The following is a 21697-nucleotide window of genomic DNA, read 5'->3' as shown; positions in this document are numbered from 1 at the left end:
CTCCCAAGTAGCTGGGATTACAGGCACGTGCCACCATGACTGGCTGATTTTTTTTTTTTTTTTTTTGAGATGGAGTCGCAGTGGTGCAATCTCGGCTCACTGCTACATCCGCCTCCCTGGTTCAAGTTATTCTCCTGCCTTAGCCTCCAGGAGTAGCTGGGATTACAGGAGTGCACCACCATACCCGGCTAATTTTTGTATTTTCAGTAGAGACAGGGTTTCACCATGTTGGCCATGGTGATGGCCAGGCTGGTCTCGAACTCCTGACCTCAGGTGATCCGTCCACCTCGGCTTCCCAAAGTGTTGGGATTACAGGTGTGAGCCACCATGCCCAGTCTCTTTTTATTCTTATTTATCATTACATGCTATATTTGCTTGTTAATGTCTTTCTGACTTGAAAATATGCTCAATGAGGGTAGGGATTTTGTTTTCTTCACCACTAGACTCCCAGAGGCTCACAAATAGTAGTTCAGTAAGTATTACTAAATGAATATATACATAATTTATTTAAAAGTTTTGAAATAAGAGTAAAATAGTTTTATGAAACACATTCTTTACACAATCCATGCAAATGAAGAAGTGTAATGTCATTGATAATTAAAAGTATATAATAAAAATTTTTATTATTACAATTTAATGTGATTTGTACAACTCTACCCCTACTACCCTGGATTGCAATAATCTCCCAAATGGTCTTCCTCCTTCCACCTTTGCTTCCCGCCACAGTCTATAACTATATAAATGAGTGATCTTTTTAAATCAAATGTCAGAGCATGTCACTGTTCTGTTCAAAATCTCAGTCTCTCTCAGAATAAAAGCCAAAGTCCTTACAATCACCTAAAGGCCCTGATCATCTACCCCCAATTCCAATCTCTTTATTCTCCTCATAATTTATTCTGCTTTAAGACACACCATTGTCCTTATTGTTCCCAAAACATGCCAGGAATGCTCCCTCCTTGAGGCCCTTTGCACAGACTGTTCCCTATATTTCAAACATTCTTTGCCTGTGATATCTGAATGATTAACTTCCTTACTGCCTTCAAATATTACTTTCAAATAAGGGCTTCCTTGACCACTCAATTTAAAATTGCAAGTCATTTCCCACTACTCCCAATCCCCTTTTATGCTACTCTAGGTTTTCTTTTTTACTACAGCACTAACCACTTTCTAACATACTATACTTTTAAAGTTATTTGTTTAAAATTTATTATCATCTATTTTCCTCCACTCTGATAAGTTCTATATTCTGTTATCATTAATACCTAAAACAGTGCCTGGTGCATTATAGGTGCTCCATAAAGTACTTGCTGAATGAACTAATCTTGGAGCAGAGGTTTCTAGGTAGAAGGAATGTCAAGAGGAAAGGCCCTGATACGGAAATATGCCCATCATGACCTAAGAGCTAAAGAGACAATGACAGCAGAGAAGAGTACATGAGCTACTGATGGGAGATAAGGAAGCCAGATCATGTGGGTCCTTTTAGGCTGTTTTAAGGATTTTGGCTTTTATTACTCTTGGAGATAGTGAAAGCCACCGGAGGGTTTTGAGTAGAAGACAGGCATTATTTTATTTACAGTCAAAAGGTCACTCTGAGTACTATGTTGAGAAGTGGGGGTAGGAGAGAAGGAAGAAAGCAAGTACTCATAATTATTTTGGATCAGTAATCCAGGCAAAAATCACGAGAGTTTGAATACGGGTAGCAACAGTGGAAATGATGAAAAGAGGTCAGATTCTGGGTACATTCTGAAAATAGAGACAAAAAAATACCCTATTTGATTATATGAAGTACAGTATAAGAGTCAAAGACGATGCCAATGCCTGAGTAAAAGGAAGGAAGAAGCTCAATTGAGATGGAGAAGACTGTGGATAAAGCAGATTTGGGGTGAAGATAAGGGGTTCAGTTTTAGACATGTTAAGTTTGAAACATCTATTAGACATCCAAGTGAAGAATTAAATAGAGCTAAGGTGAGTGGTCTGAAATGGACACACAAACTTGAGAGATGTCACCACTTGAGGTATAGGTGATGAGAGATACATTTACATGGCACACTTCCTCACCTCATGGGGTATCAACTCAAATATCACCTTATCAGAGAGTCTTCCTTTCACCATTTTACATACAATAACAAGGCTCCCTCCACCCTGCCTAGTCCTCCCTATCACCCCTCTCTTGCATTTTTTTTCCTCCTTAGCATGTATCACCATTTGGCATATTATATATTTTCTTAACTATTATCTGAATATAATAAAGTTTACTTACATAAGACTAAGTAAACATTAATGGGTAGCTCTGAGAGACTCAAAGTATAAGCTTTTAGTGTCTGAACTTTGTATCTATTTTGAATGTACAGAGTCCTTTTTGTCGGCTTCTTGTGTAATCCTTTCAAGAATGAAATAAGAATTGTACTTTATAGAGTTATTTCTGAATAAAAAATGCATTATATACCTGTCAAAGGCCAGGTGACAAGTAGATATTTAAAGGTCAGGACTAAAACTTTGGAAAAATATCAGTATTACAGAAAATACAGACAAGTTACGTAAGTATTTTCATGTAAGAAGCCAAGTGTCTGAATATAAATTATTTTCCAACTTTGGTTTCTCTGATATTTAGTTCACACTCACTTAATAAAGTTTTCATTTATACGTACTTAAAAATCTGATGAATAACAATCAGAGAAGATACCATAAATTGCATTATACGATCACTTAAAAATATTTTATCAAGAAATGACAATCTCCTGAGTATTCAAAAACCTAACAAATCTTTGCTTTTCAACTTTAAGTATCTGTCAGCCTTCCAAATGCTGAATAGCTAATAGCAAAATGTGGTCAAACTAATGTGAAAGAGAATAATACTCAAATATCTCTCTTATTTAAAACACACAACACACATAAAATAATATGTTTGGCTATCTGTAAATATCTTACTAAAAACCAAAAAACCCTTACTCTTTTATTTTAATATAGTTTAATGAATTATGCTGAGATTGTAGCCTTGGGAAATTTTCTCTTGATGGAAAAATATTAAAGCATTTATAAAAATAAAATCCCAACACAGCAACGAACATAAGCAACATTTAACACACTAATCTACTGGAAAAATATTTTTTAAGTCACATGAATATGTAAAAGTCAAGTAGATATTATGAATATAGGCAAACAAATTTTGGTTTATCAAATGGGTTAAAAAAATTTATAAAAATGGGTTCTCTATTGGAAAGTCCCAACTCTACTTCCCAATAAATCCAATTTGTAAAGATAGCAAGAAAACTTCAATAATAACTTTAGTGACAATAAAAAGAAAACTATATGACCATTTGGATATAGTAGAAACCAGAGGGAATATTCTAAAATGAAAAACAAGGAATTAGAAATACAGTATAAGTTTCGGGGCTCTGTAGGAAAGAGAACCATGGATATTAAAATTAAGAGCGGGGCCAGGCATGGTGGCTCATGCCTGTAATCCCAGCACTTTGGAAGGCCGAGGTGGGTGGATCACCTGAGAGCTGGTGTTTGAGACTGGCCTGGCCAACATGGTGAAACCCCGTCTTTATTAAAAAAAAAACAAAAAAACAAAAAAACAAAAATTAGCCGTGTGTGGTGGCGGGCACCCTAAATCCCAGCTACTCAGGAGGCTGAGGCAGGAGAATCCCTTGAACCTGGGAGGCAGAGGTTGCGGTGTGCAGAGATCATACCATTGCACTCCAGCCTGGGTGACAAGAGTGAAACTCCATCTCAAAAAAAAAAAAAAAAAAAGAAAGAAAGAATTAAAAGCATTTTCCAAATTTTTTTACACACAAGGTTCAGGGTGAAGAGAAAAAGAAGGAGCCATTGTTCTAAAACTACTTTAAACTCTCTACCAGTAAGTATCCACACTGTAGTTTGCCACAGCAAAAACATACTTTCAAATTCTTCCTCTTTCCCACAGAATTAGGTACATGATTTAATTACTTGCTTTGTTAACAATTCTACTTTTTTTCTTTTTTCTTTTTTTTTTTTTTGAGACGGAGTCTCGTTCTGTCACCCAGACTAGAGTGCAGTGGCATGATCTCGGCTCACTGCAACCTCTACCTCCCAGGTTCAAGCAATTCTCCTGCCTCAGCCTCCCGAATATCTGGGATTACAGGCGTGCACTCTGAGGCCTGGCTAATTTTTATATTTTAGTAGAGACAGGGTTTCAGCATGCTGGTCAGGCTGGTCACAAACTCCTGATCTCAAGTGATCCAACTGCCTCAGTTTCCCAAAGTGTTGGGATTACACGTCATAGCGCCCAGCTCAATTCTACTTTTCTAAGTAAACTCGCTAAATCAAATGCTGACATTCTTGGACAGTTGTAAAACAAGAGCCATGTGGAATGAGTATTGAAAAAACACCCGTAAGGAGACTCGGCCAGGTGCAATGGCTCACACTTGTAATTCCAGCACTTTGGAAGACCGAGGCAGGCAGATCACTTGAGGTCAGGAGTTCAAGACCAGCCTGGCCAATATGGTAAAACCCTGTCTCTACTAAAAACAAAAACAAAAAAAACAACAAAAAACAAAAATTGGCCAGGCGTGGTGGTGCACGCCTGTAATCCCAGCTACTTGGGAGGCTGGGATAGGAGGATCACTTGAACTCAGGAGGTTGAGGTTGCAGGGAGCTGAGATCATGCCACTGCACTCCATCCTGGGTGACACAGTAAGACTCTGTCTAAAACAAACAAACAAAAACTCTTAACAAGAGTCAAAAACTAAGGAGATAGTACCAAATTTGCCAGAAATTAGTTATGTGTTTTAAAGCAAGTCAAGCAAGCTACCTGGACTAAATATTCTTATTCATAAATTTCTGCAATTTTAGATCATATGATCACTCTAAGTTCTCATCCAGCTCTGAAATACTGTAATTATGTTCTAATATCAAATCAAAGTCCAAATCACTTAAGGCTATGGTCCAAGGTTTAAAACAAAGTAATTTTCGAAAACTCTTCTCTTAAGCTTAACATGGATTAAACTAGATGCTATTATCATCCTCATTTTACAATCATGAAACAGGCACAGAGAGGGTAAGTTACTTGTCCTAGGTCACACAGTCAGTAAGGGTCAGAGATAGGATATAGACCCAGAACACTCTAGATCCAGAGTCTGTGCTCTGAATCACTAATCTATACTGATTTTAATCACTATGAAATACAGAATACAGATATCCTTTGCTATCTTATTGAGAGGGTTAAAACCAAATTCAGGGTCCCAAAATTTGTACTGTATCCAGCCACATATCAATACAACCCAGTTTTTCCTCTTTTTGCTTTATCTTAACCCTCAGTATCTTATGTTGCTATATTAAGAGAGGAAAAAAAGTTTTAAAAGTCTGCTTCCTGGCCAGGCATGGTGGCTCATACCCGCAATCCCAGCACTTTGGGAGGCTCAGGTGGGCGGATCACAAGGTCAGGAGTTCAAGACCAGCCTGACCAACATGGCGAAACCCCATCTCTACTAAACATATAAAAATTAGTCGGGCATGGTGGCGTGTGCCTGTAATCCCAGCTACTCAGGAGGCTGAGGCAGGAGAATTGCTTGAACCTGGGAGGTGAAGGTTGCTATGAGCCAAGATGGCGCCACTGCACTCCAGCCCAGGTGACAGAGCGATACTCCATCTCAAAAAAAAAAAAAAGTCTGCTTCCCTATACTTCAGAAAAAGGAACATGAATTTTTAAAAAGTCAACTTCCATAAAAACTTAATACATGCTGAAATGTGTATAAAATCTTTAGATCTTAGCAAAGTCTTAATTTACATAATTGTAATAGGACACTGTAAATATCTGCTCTAACATCATTAGGAAATTAACTTTAGAGAAAAATAAAAAAAAAGAAACAAAATCCATACCGTAAGACAGGGTGAGAAAAAATAAAATAAACAGAAATTAAATTTACAGCTAAGCAAAGTAACTTATGCCTGCAATCCTAGTGCTCTGGGAGGCCAAGGAGGGAGGACTGCTTGAGACCAGGAGCTCAAGACCAGCCTGAGCAATACAATAAGACCCAATATCTACAAAAAAATTTGAAAATTAGTCGAGCATGGTGGTGGTGCATGCCTGTAGTCCCAGTTATTTGGGAGGCTGAAGTAGGAGAATCACGTTAGCCCAAGAGTTTGAGGCTACAGAGAGCTATGATCATGCTACTGCTGTATTCCAACCTAGGTGACAGAGCAAGATCCTGTCTCTAAAAAAAAAAAAAAAAAACCAAAGAAAAAGAAAGAAATTAAATTTAAAATTTTGTGATTAAAAACCCAATTGTTGGCCAGGCACAGGGGCTCACGTCTGTAATCCCAGTACTTTGGGAGACTGAAGTAAGAGGACTGCTGGAGCTCAGGAGCTTGAGACGAGCCTGGGGTGTGTAGGGAAACCCCAACTCCACAAAAAAATTTAAAATTAGCCGGATGTGGTGGTGCACACCTGTAGTTGATCCATCAAGCTACTCAAGAGGCTAAGGTGGGAGGATCACTTGAGCCCAAGAGGTCAAGGCTGCAATAAGCCATAAGCAGGCCACTATACTCCAGCCTGGGCAATAGAACAAAACCCTGTCTCTAAAAAAAAACAAAAAGAAAAACCCAATTGTTTCTTCAGAGCAGCTGCAGTAGAAAAAAAGAAAAAAAAGACCCAATTGTTGACAAAGTTATGAAAAAAAAAACAAAAACCAATATCCTCATATTTTATTGGTAGGAATTTTAATTGGTTAAACCCTTCTGGATAAAATCTTAATAGTAAATATATGCTTTGATCCAGAAATTCCAGGACAAACCATAAGGAAATAATTAATGCAGTAGAGTGCTCAGGAGTTTGGTTCTGGAGTTCTGCAGCCTGAATTTGAACCTTGCTTTAACTACTAATTGAAGGTATGACCATGGGAAAGTAACCAGTAACCACCTCTTCAACTCTCAAATTTTCTTCTTTGTAAAATGGGGAGAAAATACCTATTCAGGGTGGTTATGTGGAACTGAGTTATTGAACATGAAATACTTAGAACAGTGTATAGCACAGAAGAGCTAAATAAATGTAACTTGTTTTATAGACGATTTGGTTATAAGTATGTTCATAACAGCTTGCTCGTAACATTTTAAAAAATCAGAATCTAAAGGTCTTTACAAAAGAGGATAATAAATACATTGTGGCACATCCATTTAATACAATAATATTTAGCCATTCAATAATGTATTTAATACACTGATATTAAGTATATTTAATATTTAATATATTAAAATATTATCAACTTCCACAATAAGCAAATGCAAATTAAAATTAGAACAATTTTGTATTATATAGTCAATAATTAAAAAGTCAATAACTGATAACAACCAACGTTGGTGAGGTGTGGGAACCTAGGAAATAGCATTCTCATAAACTATGGCCGCTGGGAATAAAAACTGCCACAGCGTTTTCAGAACAATATTTCAACACTTTCAAAATGGTCAGCATACTCATGGACCCATCAGTTCCACTTACAATTACTTATTCTTCCAGAGACACTCAAATATCTACAGCAAATGCACAGCGTTAATCAAAGCAGCATTACTAGCAATGGAAAAAACTGAAAATAACTTGTATTCATCATTCTGCATTTGTACTTTCTGGAATATTATGCAGTCGTTAAAAGAATTAAGCAGAAAATTATATAAACTGACAAAGATAGAAAAAAGGCTTATATCAGAATATAAAGAAATTTCCATTATTTGAATACCATACAATCATAAAAAAAGAATGAAATCATGTCCTGTGCAGCAACACGATGCAGATGGAGGTCATCATCCTAAGTAAACTAATGCAGAAACAGAAAACTAAATACTGCATTTTCTCACTTATAAGTGAGAGCTAAACATTGGGTATACCTGGACATAAAGATGGGAACAAAAGACACTGGGGACTACTAGATGGGGAAGACAGGGAGGAAAGCAAGGGCTGATAAACCACCCATTGGGTTCTGTGCTCACTATCTGGGAGACGGGTTCAATCATACCGTAAACCTCAGCATCATGCAATACATACCTGTGTAACAAACCTGCACATGTACCCCGATTTTAAAATAAAAAGTGAAAAAAGAAAAAGGAAATACAAAAAAATTCAAATTAAAAAAAATCAAGGATTAATTTATTATACATACCCCACGTATGTGAACACAAAATGTCTGGAAGGACACAAGTCAAATTGCTCATTGTTACCCCTGACAAAACATGGAAGTAGGAACAAGAACCTTCACTTTCTCACTTTCTACTTCATAGACCTATAATTTAGATACTCCCTGCCCTCCAATTTTCTTTAAGTATACATTCCTTTTTCTTTTTTTAATTCAAAACAGTAATAAAAGAACAAAGACAAGACAGTTAAGGATCATGCATGGGTGGACTTTGGCTTTTACTAAGAGTGAGATGGGAAGCCAATTAAGGGTTTTAAGCAAAGTAGTGATAAGATCTGATTTATGTTTTTAAAGGATCACTCTTGTCTATGCAAAGAATACGAGAGAGAGAGCAGAAGTGGAAGAATTGATCAGTTAGATAAAAAACTATGGCCAGCATCTGGCCCAAGGTCTGTTCTTGTATATCTAAACTAAGAATAGTTTTTGCTTTTATAAATAAGGGTTAAAAAAAAGAGATGACTATGAGACAGAGATTGTATGACCTGTAAAACCTAATTTATTACCTAGCTCTTTAAAAGAAAAAATTTGCCTGACCCCTGGATTAGAACACTACTGCAAGAATCCCATTAAGAGACAATTATGGCTTAGACTAGGGTTATGGCAATAGAGGTGCTGAGAAGTGGCCATGTTCGAGATACGTTTTGAAATTATAGTTAACAGAGTTTACAGAAGAACTGAATGAGGAGAAGATAAAGGTGAAGTTTACTCCAAGGTTTTTCACTGTGAGTTACTAGAAGAATGGAATTTCCATTTGCTAGATAAGGAAGACTATGGGGATAAGCAGGTTTGGAGAGAAACATCAGGAGTTCAGTTTTGGACATAATAAATTTGAGATGCTCCATTATATGATATCCAAGAAGGGATGATGAATTAGAGAAGTCCAGATTAGACAAATTTAGAAGTCATCCACACATGGCCTGTATTTAAATGATTAGATCACCAAAGGAGTATGTTTAGGTGGTGAAGATAAATGGTTTGAGGACTGAACCATGAGGCACTCCATTGTATAGGGATGGGGAGATGAAAAGGAATTGGCAAAGGCAGAAAGGGAATGACTGGTGAGGTAAAACGAAAAAACAAGAGAGTACCTAAGAAGAGAGTATACTTCTTCTTCATGGTACTGTTTCAAGAAGGAAGAAGTAATCATTTATGTAGAAACCTGCTGAAAAATTAAAATAAAGAATTGATCTTTGGATATGACAACAAGAGAAATCTTGATGGAGTGATGGAGACAAAAGGCTGACTGGAAAGAGCAAACTGAGGAATGGGGCAGAATATACTCAACTCTTTCTAGAACTTTTACCGTAAAGGATAATGAAATGCGGCAATGAAAGGAGAGGAATATGAGATCAAGAAGTTTTGCAAAGATAAGAAATCTTTGCATGTTGGAAGAAATAGGGAGGGAAAAATCGATGACTTACAAAAAAGTAGGGAGGACTACTAAAGCCATGTCCTCAAATAGGTAAATTGAGATGTGGGATCTAGTCCTATTGAGGTGTGGGATCTAGTCCACAAGTGGAAGGATACTCATTGCTTTTGTAGTGGGTGGGGGGTGGGGGGAATTTTTTTTAATTAAAATGAAGAGTTCTTTGTAGTTTCTTTTAAAAGTACAAAGTACTTTCCAAAAAATAAAATATCTAACATCTTTAAAAAGACATTTTTCAATTCTGTAATTATACTATGCTGTTTTCAAAAAAAAAGATTTAAAATTATGCTCTTTTCATCAGTGGTTAATGTTATCAGTGCAAGTAAGTCACTTACCATACTGTTATTGAGATTCTTGTCGACTTTGCAGAATGTGTGTGGTGGGCTTTCTCCTTTACTGGGTATAATAATACATATGTCAGTGACAGCCAATGTATTCTGAGTCATGTTTTCAGAGGCTCTTCGGTAAGTGATATAAATTCTTTGTGATGAGGTACTCCCACTGATATTTGCGGGGCGTCCATAGGGAGTACTCTGAATAATTTCACAACCCTGTTTCAATCTTTCCTTCCAGTCATATAAAACCCTAAAAATAAAATTTTAAAAATAAATACACAAATACACAAAGCACTTTAAATATGAAAAGTAATAATCTCAGGCATCATCAACTGATCCTTAAATGTAGCAGTGTGGTAAAAATATTCCAATCTTACTGCAATTTTGAAATGCACGGTCTTGTATATATTAAAGAACAACTCTTTTCCCCACCCAAAACTTTGTTTTAAGGAAAAATTCTGATAAACCACTGTTTTTGTTAATATAAACCAGAGAAAGGCACAATTAAATGTGAAGGTACCTATTTTGGCACATCATTTAATATAGTTATTAATTTATTTTTTGTCTCTAAAACAAGCACCTTCTTTAGAAAAAGCAACTGGCATTTTGGCCAAAGTTAAAATTTTACAAAAGGTTACTTGCCCAACTGTGTAGAGTCTGCTTGCACACTTTTATCTCCAATACTTTCCTTAGCTTTAAGAGAGAGTTTTAGGCTAAGACAATCTAACTTCAAATCCATCCTTAATCAAAAGTTTGAGTGAGGCACTAGGCTTTTATTTTTTCTTTGTTGGGGAAAAATCGTTGGCTTTTAGTACAGGGTGGACCTGGCATTCGTTCATTAAGTTTTCAATATTTAAGCACTTAGGGACACTAAAAAAAACATAGTGCTTAAATAATATTAGTTTATTCTCTCACTGAATTCATTGATTTGTACTTTAATGCCAAGTCCTTAGCACAAGTAAAAAAATAAAAATAAAATAAGCTATATATTGTTTTTTTTGAGACGGAGTCTCAGAGTCTCACTCTGTCATCCAGGCTGGAGTGCAGTGTCGTGATCTTGGCTCACTGCAACCTCTGCCTCCCAGGTTCAAGCAGTTCTCCAGCCTCGACCTCCCAAGTAGCTGGGATTATAGGCGTGTGGCACCACACCCAACTAATTTCTGTATTTTTAGTAGAGGCGAAGTTTCACCATGTTGGCCAGGCTGGTTTCGAACTCCTGACCTCAAGTGATCTGTCTGCCTCAGCCTCCCAAAGTGTTGGGATTACAGGTGTAAGCCACCGTGCCCAGCTACAAATTAAATGTTTTTGTATTTGCTATAAAGCTATAAATTAAATGTGTTTTTGCATTTGCTGTAAAACTTGTAACAAGCAATGTCTTCATCATCAAACAATATTCGCTCATATAAAATCCACTATAAAAATAAAATATAATGCCAAAACTGGTCAAATTATTTCTTTCTTTCTTTCTTTTTTTTTTTTTGAGATGGAGTTTTGCTCTTGTTGCCCAGGCTGGAGTGCAACGGCATGATCTTGGCTCACTGCAACCTCCGCCTCCCGGGTTCAAGCAATTCTTCTGCTGCCTCAGCCCCCCAAGTAGCTGAGATTACAGGCACACATCACTATAACAGACTAAGTTTGTATTTTTAGTAGAGATAGGGTTTTGCCATGTTGGTCAAGCTGATCTCGAACTCCCAACCTCAGGTGATCTACCCACCTAGGCCTCCCAAAGCACTGGGATTACAGGCATGAGCCACTGTGCCTGGCCAAATTATTTCTAATATAAGTTTTAATATCACTTTTTGTTTTGGCCATCAACAAATTTTTTTTAAAAAATCTCAACATTTTGAAAATTCACAGTTAAATCTGATGTTTAATCACAGCAACTGCGTGAACCCTAATGCTAGCTTAAGTGCTTATTCTTTCTTCTTTTGATCTTGTTTTACTTTTTTTTTAACTTAAAAAAAAGGCACCTACACACAGAGAAGTTAGACAATCTAAATTCAAATTCCTACCTCCTGTTACTAGCTGCAGTTCTGTAAGCAGTTACTTAACCTCTCTGCCTTATACTCAGCTATAAAATCTAAATATTTTAGCTTCAAAGGATTCCATAAAGAAAGTAAAAGGAACCTACAGAATATATGTGTAAATCATTTAACTGATAAGGGACTTTATCTAGAATATGTTAAGAACTCTTATAGCTAAACAAATAAAAAGACAATCAAATTAAAAATGGGGAAAGGATCTGAATAGACATTTCTCCAAAGATATACAAACTTGTCAGTAAGCACATAAAAAGATGTTCAACATCATTAGTCATCAAGTGAATGCAAATCAAGACCATATGAGATACAACCTCACACCTGCTGGGACAGCAATAATCAAAATAATATGAAATGCTGACTAGGACATGGAGAACTAGGAACCTTCATGTACCGCAAGTGGGAATGCAATATGGTACAGCTGCTTAGCAGTCTGGCAGTTCCTCAAAAGGTTGAACATGAAATTACCATATGACCCAGCAATGTCACTCCTAGGTGTACACACATAAAAAATGAAAACATATGTCCACATAAAAACTTGCACAAGAATATTCATGGCAATATTATTTATAATAGCCAAAAAGTGGAAAAGTCTCAAACATCTATCAACAGATGAATAAATTGTGTTATACCCATATGATGGAATATTATTCACTCATAAAATGGAATAAAGTACTGACACATACTATAACATGGATGATCCTTGAAAACATTATGATAAGTGAAAGAAGTCAATCAAAAAAGATCATATACATAGTATGATTCTATTTATATGAAATGTGCAAAACAGGCAAATCCATAAAGACAGAAAGTAACCTAAGGCTAAGTGAGCTAGGAAATTGGGGAGCAACTATTAATGAGTATAGTGTTTCTTTTTGACATGATAAAAATGTCATAGAATTTATTGTGGTGATGGTTGCATAACTCTGAAAATACTAAAAACTACTGAATTGTACACTTTAAATAAATGAGTGGCTGTATGGTACATGAATTATATCTCAATAATAAAGCACCCCAAGTAAAGCTCTAATTTACCCAAGATCCTTCTTTGATACACATAGTTAACAATCCATCTATAATGGAGCTGGGTGTGGTGGCTCACATCTGTAATCCCAGTACTTTGGGAGGCCAAGGCAGGAGGATCACTTGAGGCCAGGAGTTCGAGACTAGCCCGGGCAACATAGCAAGACCCTGTCTCTACAAAAAAATTAAAAACTAGCCAGGCGTGATGGCATGTATCTATAGTCCCAGCTACTCAGGAGGCTGAGGCAGGAGGATCACTTGAGGCCAGGAGTTTGAGGCTGCAGTGAGCTATGATCATGCCACTGCACTCCAGCTGGGTGATACAGATTGACCCTGTCTCTTTAAAAAAAAAATCCAGCCAGGTGCGGGTGGCTCACGCCTGTAATCCCAGCACTTTGGGAGGCTGAGGCGGCAAAGCTTGCAGTGAGTTGAGATCGCACCACTGTACTCCAGCCTGGGTGACAGAGCGAGACTCCATCTCAAAAAAAAAAAAAAAAAAAAAAAAAAAAAAAAAATCCATCTATGCTGATCATTATAACATGCCTAAAAGCCTTTTTTCATATTTTAAAAATAATCAAAAATTTTCCAATCAGGATAATACATTAATTTTCTAGTACTTTCCTGCAAATTTTTTTCAAATTCTCTCCCCTGCCTCTAATAGAAAGAAACCCAGGCACAGTAAGACTGCTGGGAACTGTAGGATAAACAGAGACAAAAGGAAATATGGAGAGAATACAGGTTTCTGAATACAAACGTCTATTTTTCTAAATCTGCCATACATCTATTAATGACCAAAATGAACAGTTAATCTCAAAATCTACAAGGCACATTATTTGGATCAATAACAGTCAGTCATTTAAAAAAATACTTACCCCAGATCTGTAAGTGGAGGCTTATCTCTTCCTCTTCTATAGCAAAGGTAAATTTGTGGCCCCACAAGACTTCCATTATTAAGATCAGCTGACAATCCAGTTGGGGTAATATCGATACAAATATAATCCCGTGGGACTTCCTCCCCAAGAGATTTGATAATAACTGAAACATCTGTAATAGGTTCTTTTGGTTTAGCTACTTTATGACAAGCATCGTTGAAGTGAATTTCTTCTTCTAGAGGCTTTGAAACATCAGTTAATCCTGCTACAACAAAGTAGTCAGCAACACGAGGCCCCTTGTCTTCAATCATCTTCCATTACAGAAGGTTACATCTAAAAGGAAAGTAAAAGACTAGTACTTCCCTATAATAAGCAAAATAAATATAAGTGGTTTGTGTGCATGTAAGAACAAAAAACTACAAAAAGAGCACTAGCTCCTTGATAAACACACTAGCATTATATATTTAACTTACATGTAAAAAGAATTTTTTTAACAATATAAACATCGTTAGCAATCTTTTATTATAAAAGTAATGGATGAATTCCCAATTTTGGCAATATGGAAACCTACATTACCTAAGTAGACAACAAAAAGGGATCTTTTTAAATGCACAGCCTGGCCAGGCGCAGTGGCTCACGCCTGTAATCCCAGCACTTTGGAAGGCCGAGGGGGATGGATCACCTGAGGTCAGGAGTTTGAGAACAGCCTGGCCAACATGGTGAAACCCTGTCTCTACTAAAATACCAAAAATTAGCTGGGTGTGGCGGCAGGTGCCTGTAATCCCAGCTACTCAGGAGGCTGAGGCAGGAGAATCGCTTGAACTTGGGAAGCAGAGGTTGCCCTGAGCCGAGATCAGACCACTGCACTCCAGCCTGGGCAAAAAGAGTGAAACTCCACCTCAAATAAATAAATAAATAAATGCACAGTCGTTCAATAAGCGCTTTTAAATATAAATCTTACATAGACTTGTAAGAATGTAAGGGTAATTCCTAGGTCCCCAAAACACTGAGGAAACCAAAAGTCAGAATGCAGTCTGTAAATTACCACTGAGTGGGGAAATTTACTGATCTCCTCAATAATCAAGAGGTTTGTGTGTTTATTTTGTTGTATTCTTCTGAGATACGGGGGGGGGGGGGGGGGGGGGGCGGTCTCACTATGTTGCCCAGGCTGGTCTTGAACTCCTGGGGTCCAATGATCCTCCCATTTCAGTCTACCCAAGTGCTGGGATTAGAGGCATAAGCCACTGCACCTGATTCAGTTTGTGTTTTAGAAGGCATTAAAAGCATGGGAGATAAGCACTTCAGACCACATAGACAGAGAATTGGAACTGAGCCACCTGTATAAAGCCGAGAGTTTCAAAGGACTATTACTCCCAGCCAAAGAGTGGATTTAAAACACCTATCCACTGACACAGGGAGATAATAAAGTTGTAGGGAGGGTGGTGGGGGAGTCTCCTCTGAGAATTCATAACAATAGGCCTATTCACACTTGGGTTTGGGGTTTGAACTTACACCATATGGATGGTCCCAGGAAACTAAGAAATTAATAATAAAAGTGTTCTCAGGTTGGCTGAGCACCGTGGCTCGTGTCTGTAATCCCAGCACTTTGGGAGGCTGAGGCGGGCAGATTACCTTAGGTTGGAGTCGAGACCAGCTTGACCAACATGGAGAAACCCCATCTCTACTAAAAATACAAAATTAGCCAGGCATGGTGGCACATGCCTGTAATTCCAGCTACTCGGGAGGCTGAGGAAGGAGAATCGCTTGAACCCAGGAGGAAGAGGTTGTGGTGAGCTGAGATCGCACCATTGCACTCCAGCCTGGGCAACAAGAGCGAAACTCTGTCTCTTTTTTTTTTTTTTGAGACGGAGTCTCGCTCTGACGCCCAGGCTGGAGTGCAGTGGCCGGATCTCAGCTCACTGCAAGCTCCGCCTCCTGGGTTTACGCCATTCTCCTGCCTCAGCCTCCCAAGTAGCTGGGACTACCGGCAGCCGCCACCTCGCCCGGCTAGTTTTTTGTATTTTTTAGTAGAGACGGGGTTTCACCGTGTTAGCCAGGATGGTCTCGATCTCCTGACCTCGTGATCCACCCATCTCGGCCTCCCAAAGTGCTGGGATTACAGGCTTGAGCCACCGTGCCCGGCCGAAACTCTGTCTCAAAAAGAAAAAAAAAAAAAAGTGTTCTCAAGCTAGTGATACCCCTTGAAAAGTAAAACAGTTCTTGAGGGTACAGCCTCAACCCAGGTTTTCCACAAACAAAGCCCAGTGGAAGACAAGCTCCTGTTCCAAAACTACAAAAGCACACACACAAAAATCTACCAGAAGTAAGTCTCAGCAGATACATCAAAGAGAATAATTTTAAATAGTAAAAGTAAGAGAGTATAACAGTAATGCATGCTTACAATAGATTCAAAGAAAAAAGACACAGAATCTATCACATATCTGCAGTCTCCTTTGGTTATCTGGTATCACTTAATTTTATTTATGTATTTATTTATTTTTGAGACAGGGTCTTGCTCTGTCGCCCAGGCTGAAATGGAGTAGTGCAAACATGGCTCACTGCAGCCTTGACCACCTGGGTTCAAGCAATCCTCCTGCCTCAGCCTCCTGCGCAGCTGGGACAACAGGTGTGCACCACCATGCCTGGCTAGTTTGTTTTTGTTGTAGAGACAGAGTCTCATTTTGTTGCCCAGGCTGGTCTCAAATACCTGGGCTCAAGAGATTCTCCCACCTCAGTCTCCCAAAGTGTTGGGATTACAGGCGTGAGCCACCATACCCAACCTATTTTTTCTTTAACTAGGAGAATACATTCCACAGTACCGTCATTATTTATATATCACTATTATAAGAAAAAAGTTTAATCTAAAACAATTTCCCAGATTTTGTTTCATGTTAGACACACTTCCAGTAAGTGCAAAGAAAAGATTCCATGGACAAATAAATTACGTATACACACTATAGGTCTCTTTGTATATTTACTTATATATATAAAAATACTAAATCCTCAGCAATCTTTTGATAAAGGTAGCCGATAAACTTTGCTTAACTCAGGATTTCCCAAGTCTATTTGAACAATGAACCATATTTTCCCACTTAACAACTAGAAACAACCCTAAGAAAATGCTAGTTTACAGTAAACAACCTTCCTTTGTAGACCATAAAATCTCAGGGCAAAGATATTCTTATGTAGTATATACTTGTTTACAATATAATTATTAACATTTTAATCAAAATCCCAAAACTCATTTAATTTTCTATATTGCTAATGTCATCAGTTTTCAGAATTCATGACACATTTCTTGGAATTTGTATTCATCGCTCAAATATACTCTAAGTATTCTCACTATTTTCTTTAAAAATGAGACTAGGCTGGGCAAGGTGGCTCACCCCTGTAATCCCAGCACTTTGGGAGGCCGAGGCGGGTGGATCACAAGGTCAGGAGTTTGAGACCAGCCCGACCAATATGGTGAAACCCCATTTCTATTAAAAATAAAAAAATTAGCCGAGCACGGTGGCATGTGCCTGTAGTCCCAGCTACTTGGGAGGCAGAGACAGGAGAATCGCTTGAACCCGGGGGGCGGAGGTTGCAGTGAGCCGAGATCACGCCACTGCACTCCAGCCTGGGCGACCGAGCGAGACTTTGTCTGGAAACAAAAGAAAAAAAAAAGAGAGAGAGATTAAAGAAGGATTAAATGTTTCTACTTGTTTTATTCACACACTAATGGCACCTATGCAGCAATTTCCTTACATATAGGATTTCTACATATAATAAAGGGCTTAACCTTTTCAGAAATGCCTTCTAGATGGATACTTAAAAAGAAAGTGCTAACAACCTGTTCTTCTGAGAAGGCTGTTAAATGCTGACTCATCACCCTCAGCTCACTGCATATAACAAGTGCTCCCAAAAAAAAGAGCAGTTTTACCCAATTGACCATCTGTTTATTTAAGAAAGTTGCAGAATAACAAAAGCACTTTTGTTCTTTTTTCTCCAGTTCATTAGTCTTTGAAAACAATTTTTAAAGGGCTGCATAGTATTTTATTTTATGGATATACCATTTTTGACCTATGTGCTTACTGTAGATCATTTATTACTTCTACTTATTTTGCTAATATTTTTTAAAGGGTACAATGAATAATCTTGATAAACCTTTGGATACAACTCTAGTATTTCTTCAGGATACATTTATTGAAATAGAATTATTAGGTCAAAGGTTGTATCAGCCTCTACTTATATGCTCTCATGTGTGCATGAATTTTATATTACAAGCTCTAAATACATATAACCTTAAAAATTACTCTGGTATTTTCATTCCATCATAATGAAGAAACTAAAACATCCTCCTTTTTCCTAGACACTAACTTTATGTTTTTTAAACTAAAGCATGGCCAGGCATGGTGGCTCATGCCTGTAATCCCAGCACTTTGGAAGGCCAAGGCAGGCAGATCACTTGAGGTCAGGAGTTCGAGACCAGGCTGGCCAACACAGTGAAACCCCATCTCTACTTAAAATACAAAAAAAAATTAGCGGGGCTTGGTGGCACACGCCTGAAATCCCAGCTACTCAGGAGGCTGAGGCAGGAGAATTGCTTGAACCCGGAAGGCAGAGGCTGCAGTGAGCTGAGATCACGCCACTGCACTCCAGCCTGGGCAAGAGCAAGACTCTGTCTCAAAATAATAAATAAATAAATAAATAAACAAACAAACAAACTAAAGTAGACAGTTACCATTGCACAAAATAGTTTTATGTCTTGCTATGTAGAAAGAAGGGTAAGAGGCCAGGAAGAGTGGCTCATGCCTGTAATCCCGGCACTTTGGGAGGCCGAGATGGGTGGATCACTTGAGGTCAGCAGTTCAAGACCAGCCTGGCCAACACGGTGAAACCCTGTTCCTACCAAAAATATAAAAATTAGCCAGGCATGATGGTGCATGCCTATAATCCCAGCTACTCGAGAGGCTGAGGAACAAGAATCACCTGAACGCTGTAGGCAGAGGTTGCAATGAGCCAAGATTATGCCATTGTACTCCAGCCTGGGCAACAGAGGGAGACTCTGTCTCAAAAAAAAAAAAAAAAAAAAAGGGAAAGACAAGAGATACAGTATTTTCATGAAAATATATATTTAATAAGTTTTTTTGAGAACTACCACCTTATCCTTGGAAATAACTAATTATAAGTACATATTTGATATAAATTTATTTATAAAATTCATTTTCATTAGCTCTTTTGGGTATTTTTCACAAAATTTAATAATTTGAACTCATTCACCAAAGAACACAGGAAATAACTACTAAAAGGGAATCGTATTCTTTACATTGAAGATTTTGTCTCTAATAAATGGTGTTGAATTAATAGTGACCCAAGGCACATCTTGAGACATCTTTCAATGAATTACTTTGTATCATTTGTTACCCATAATTACTATGTGGAAAATATATTCCAAATTATTAAGACTTATGGAAAATTAAGGTTTCACTGTGTTTAATACAGAAAATAGCTAACTGAAACAAATCAAAATGAAAGCCAAAAACTACTTACACATGACAAAAAGTTTCTCTCTGAAAAAGATGACAGATTTCAATGTGTGAACTCCGCAGCCTCAGAGTTTGAGAAATAACTGTATTGAAAAGAGTAAGAATTGGACTTAAATTCATTCCAATCAAATATTTCCCCCAATATGCCTGTGGATACTTAAAGTTCTGTTAACAGTGATAATTACTAAACTGACTTCATGTATTGTTTTCTTATGGTTAAGAGCCAATAAGCAATTTTTAAAAACAAGTTCTTTGGGAAACACATTTCAGTAAAGAATAAATACACACTTTAAAAACAAAACATGCTGAAGAGAGGCAATGAGAAAAAAAAGAAAAAACAAGCACATAAGGGGGAGAAAAAGAAAGCAAGAGGAATAAATAAGGGTACAAAAGAGGAAATGGGTACAGGGCAAAGAGCGTAAGGAAGAACAACATGCCTATTTCTGGGGCACTGTGTACAGAGCCTCATTCACATGGGAAAAATGTATACATTTAACATAATTCAAATATAGACTCAAGTAACTTCCATATAAAAAATATTTCAAAGAAGTCAATACCCAAAAGTACTTTCCCTTTATTACAAGTTTCAAAGATACTACAGTCAGCCTTCCGTATCCATGAGTTCCACATCCATACCATGGATTGAAAAAATGTTTTGTTGTTGTTGTTGTTGTTTTTGAGACAGAGTTTTGCTCTTGTTGCCCAGGCTGGAGTGCAGTGGCTCGATCTCGGCTCACCACAACCTCTACCTCCCAGGTTCAAGAGATTCTTCTGCCTCCGCCCCCCAAGTAGCTGGGATTACAGGCATGTGCCACCATGCCCAGCTAATTCTGTATTTTCAGTAGAGACTGGGTTTCTCCATGTTGGTCAGGCTGGTCTCGAACTCCTAACTTCAGGTGATCTGCCTGCCTCGGCCTCCCAAAGTGCTGGGATTACAGGCATGAGCCACCACATATGGCCCGAAAAGATGTTTTGCCAAAACAATAAAAATAACAGACTGGGCTCAGTGGCTCATGTCTGTAATCTCAGCACTTTGAGACGCCAAGGCAGGAGGATTGCTTCAGCCCAAGAGTTCAAAGCCAGCCTGGGCAATATAATGAGATTCCCATCTCTAAAGAAAAAAAAAAAAAAGAAAGTCAGTGCCAGGCAGGGTGGCACATGCCTGTATTCTCAGCTACTCAGGAGACTGAGGCACGAGAATCACTTGAGCCCAGGAAGCTGAGGCTGCAGTGAGTCCTGATCACACCACTGCACTCCAGCCTGGGTAACACAGTAAAGCTCTATCTCGAATGAATTATACAACAAAAAATGTAGTACAAATTTAACAAAATAATTCGGTATAACTATTTATATAGCATTTAACGGAATTAGGTATTATAGATAATCTAGAGGTGATTTAAAGTATACAGGAAGGGCCAGGCGTGGTGGCTTATGCCTGTAATCCCAGCACTTTGGGAGGCTGAGGTGGGTGGATCACGAGATCAGGAGATCGAGACCATCCTGGCTAACACAGTGAAACCCTGTCTCTACTAAAAATACAAAAAATTAGCCGGGCATGGTGGCAGGCGCCTGTAGTCCCAGCTACTCGGGAGGCTGAGCCAGGAGAATGGCGTGAACCCAGGAGGCGGAGCTTGCAGTGAGCCAAGATCACGACACTGCACTCCAGTCTGGGTGACAGAGCCAGACTCCATCTCAAAACTAACTAACTAACTAACTAAATAAAGTATATTGGAGGATGTGTGTAGATTATATGCAAATACTACACCATTTTACATAAGGGGCTTGAGTATATGTGGACTCTGGTATCCAAGGGGTGGAGGTTGGGGGTATCCTGGAACTAATCCTTGGAGGATACCAAGGGGCAAATGTACTTAAATAGAATCATTTATATCAAATCTCACCAAGGAACCAAAGTCTTCTGAACAAGAGACTAAGCAATGTCATATTACAGAATGCAATATGTCAGTATCATATTTTTTTAATTAAGTAATTTAGTAACTTGTAATTATGAGTCATTTTAAACACTAGATGGAAAGATGATGCCACTGACAAAGTCTTAAGAGCATAGCCAGACCAATTGTATTGTACCAAGCACTATAGGTTAGCTTTCACAGCGGACACATACACACACAAAAGGAGTTTCAGTAAGAGTCAATAGCTTCTGCAGGGAAACAAGCTGCAGCACAGAAATCATATGCACCTCAAGAGGAAGAAACCACAGCTTTAACCAACATGGAATATCTACTAACAACCAGGAAATAGGAGCAGCTACACCCAGACACAAGATTCATCTAACTTGGTTAGGTCCT

At 38.1% G+C, this 21697-nt stretch overlaps 1 protein-coding gene across 10 annotated transcripts in view; it reads right to left on the bottom strand.

Moving 5' to 3' along the window:
- Positions 1-21697, bottom strand: part of DENND4A (DENN domain containing 4A) — a 131859-nt gene that overhangs the window by 80654 nt on the left and 29508 nt on the right. For 7 of the 10 annotated variants that reach the window (XM_033189717.1, XM_033189715.1, XM_033189714.1 and 4 more), the window contains exons 2-4: positions 19393-19471; positions 13861-14193; positions 9927-10176 (exon numbers count right to left, since the gene is read on the bottom strand). In XM_033189717.1, the coding sequence (XP_033045608.1) occupies positions 9927-10176; positions 13861-14171 (561 nt within the window). In that variant the 5' untranslated portion in view covers positions 14172-14193; positions 19393-19471. Of the gene's footprint in view, positions 1-9926; positions 10177-13860; positions 14224-19392; positions 19472-21697 lie in introns of all 10 variants that reach the window. The other 3 variants (XM_033189718.1, XM_033189711.1, XM_033189709.1) reach the window with 2 other exon arrangements.

Source organism: Trachypithecus francoisi, unplaced genomic scaffold (assembly GCF_009764315.1).
Source record: "Trachypithecus francoisi isolate TF-2019V2 unplaced genomic scaffold, Tfra_2.0 Lachesis_group3, whole genome shotgun sequence".
Taxonomy (NCBI): domain Eukaryota; kingdom Metazoa; phylum Chordata; class Mammalia; order Primates; family Cercopithecidae; genus Trachypithecus; species Trachypithecus francoisi.
The sequence above is the reverse complement of the archived record's forward strand: the minus strand, read 5'-3'. Positions and strand labels throughout refer to the sequence as shown.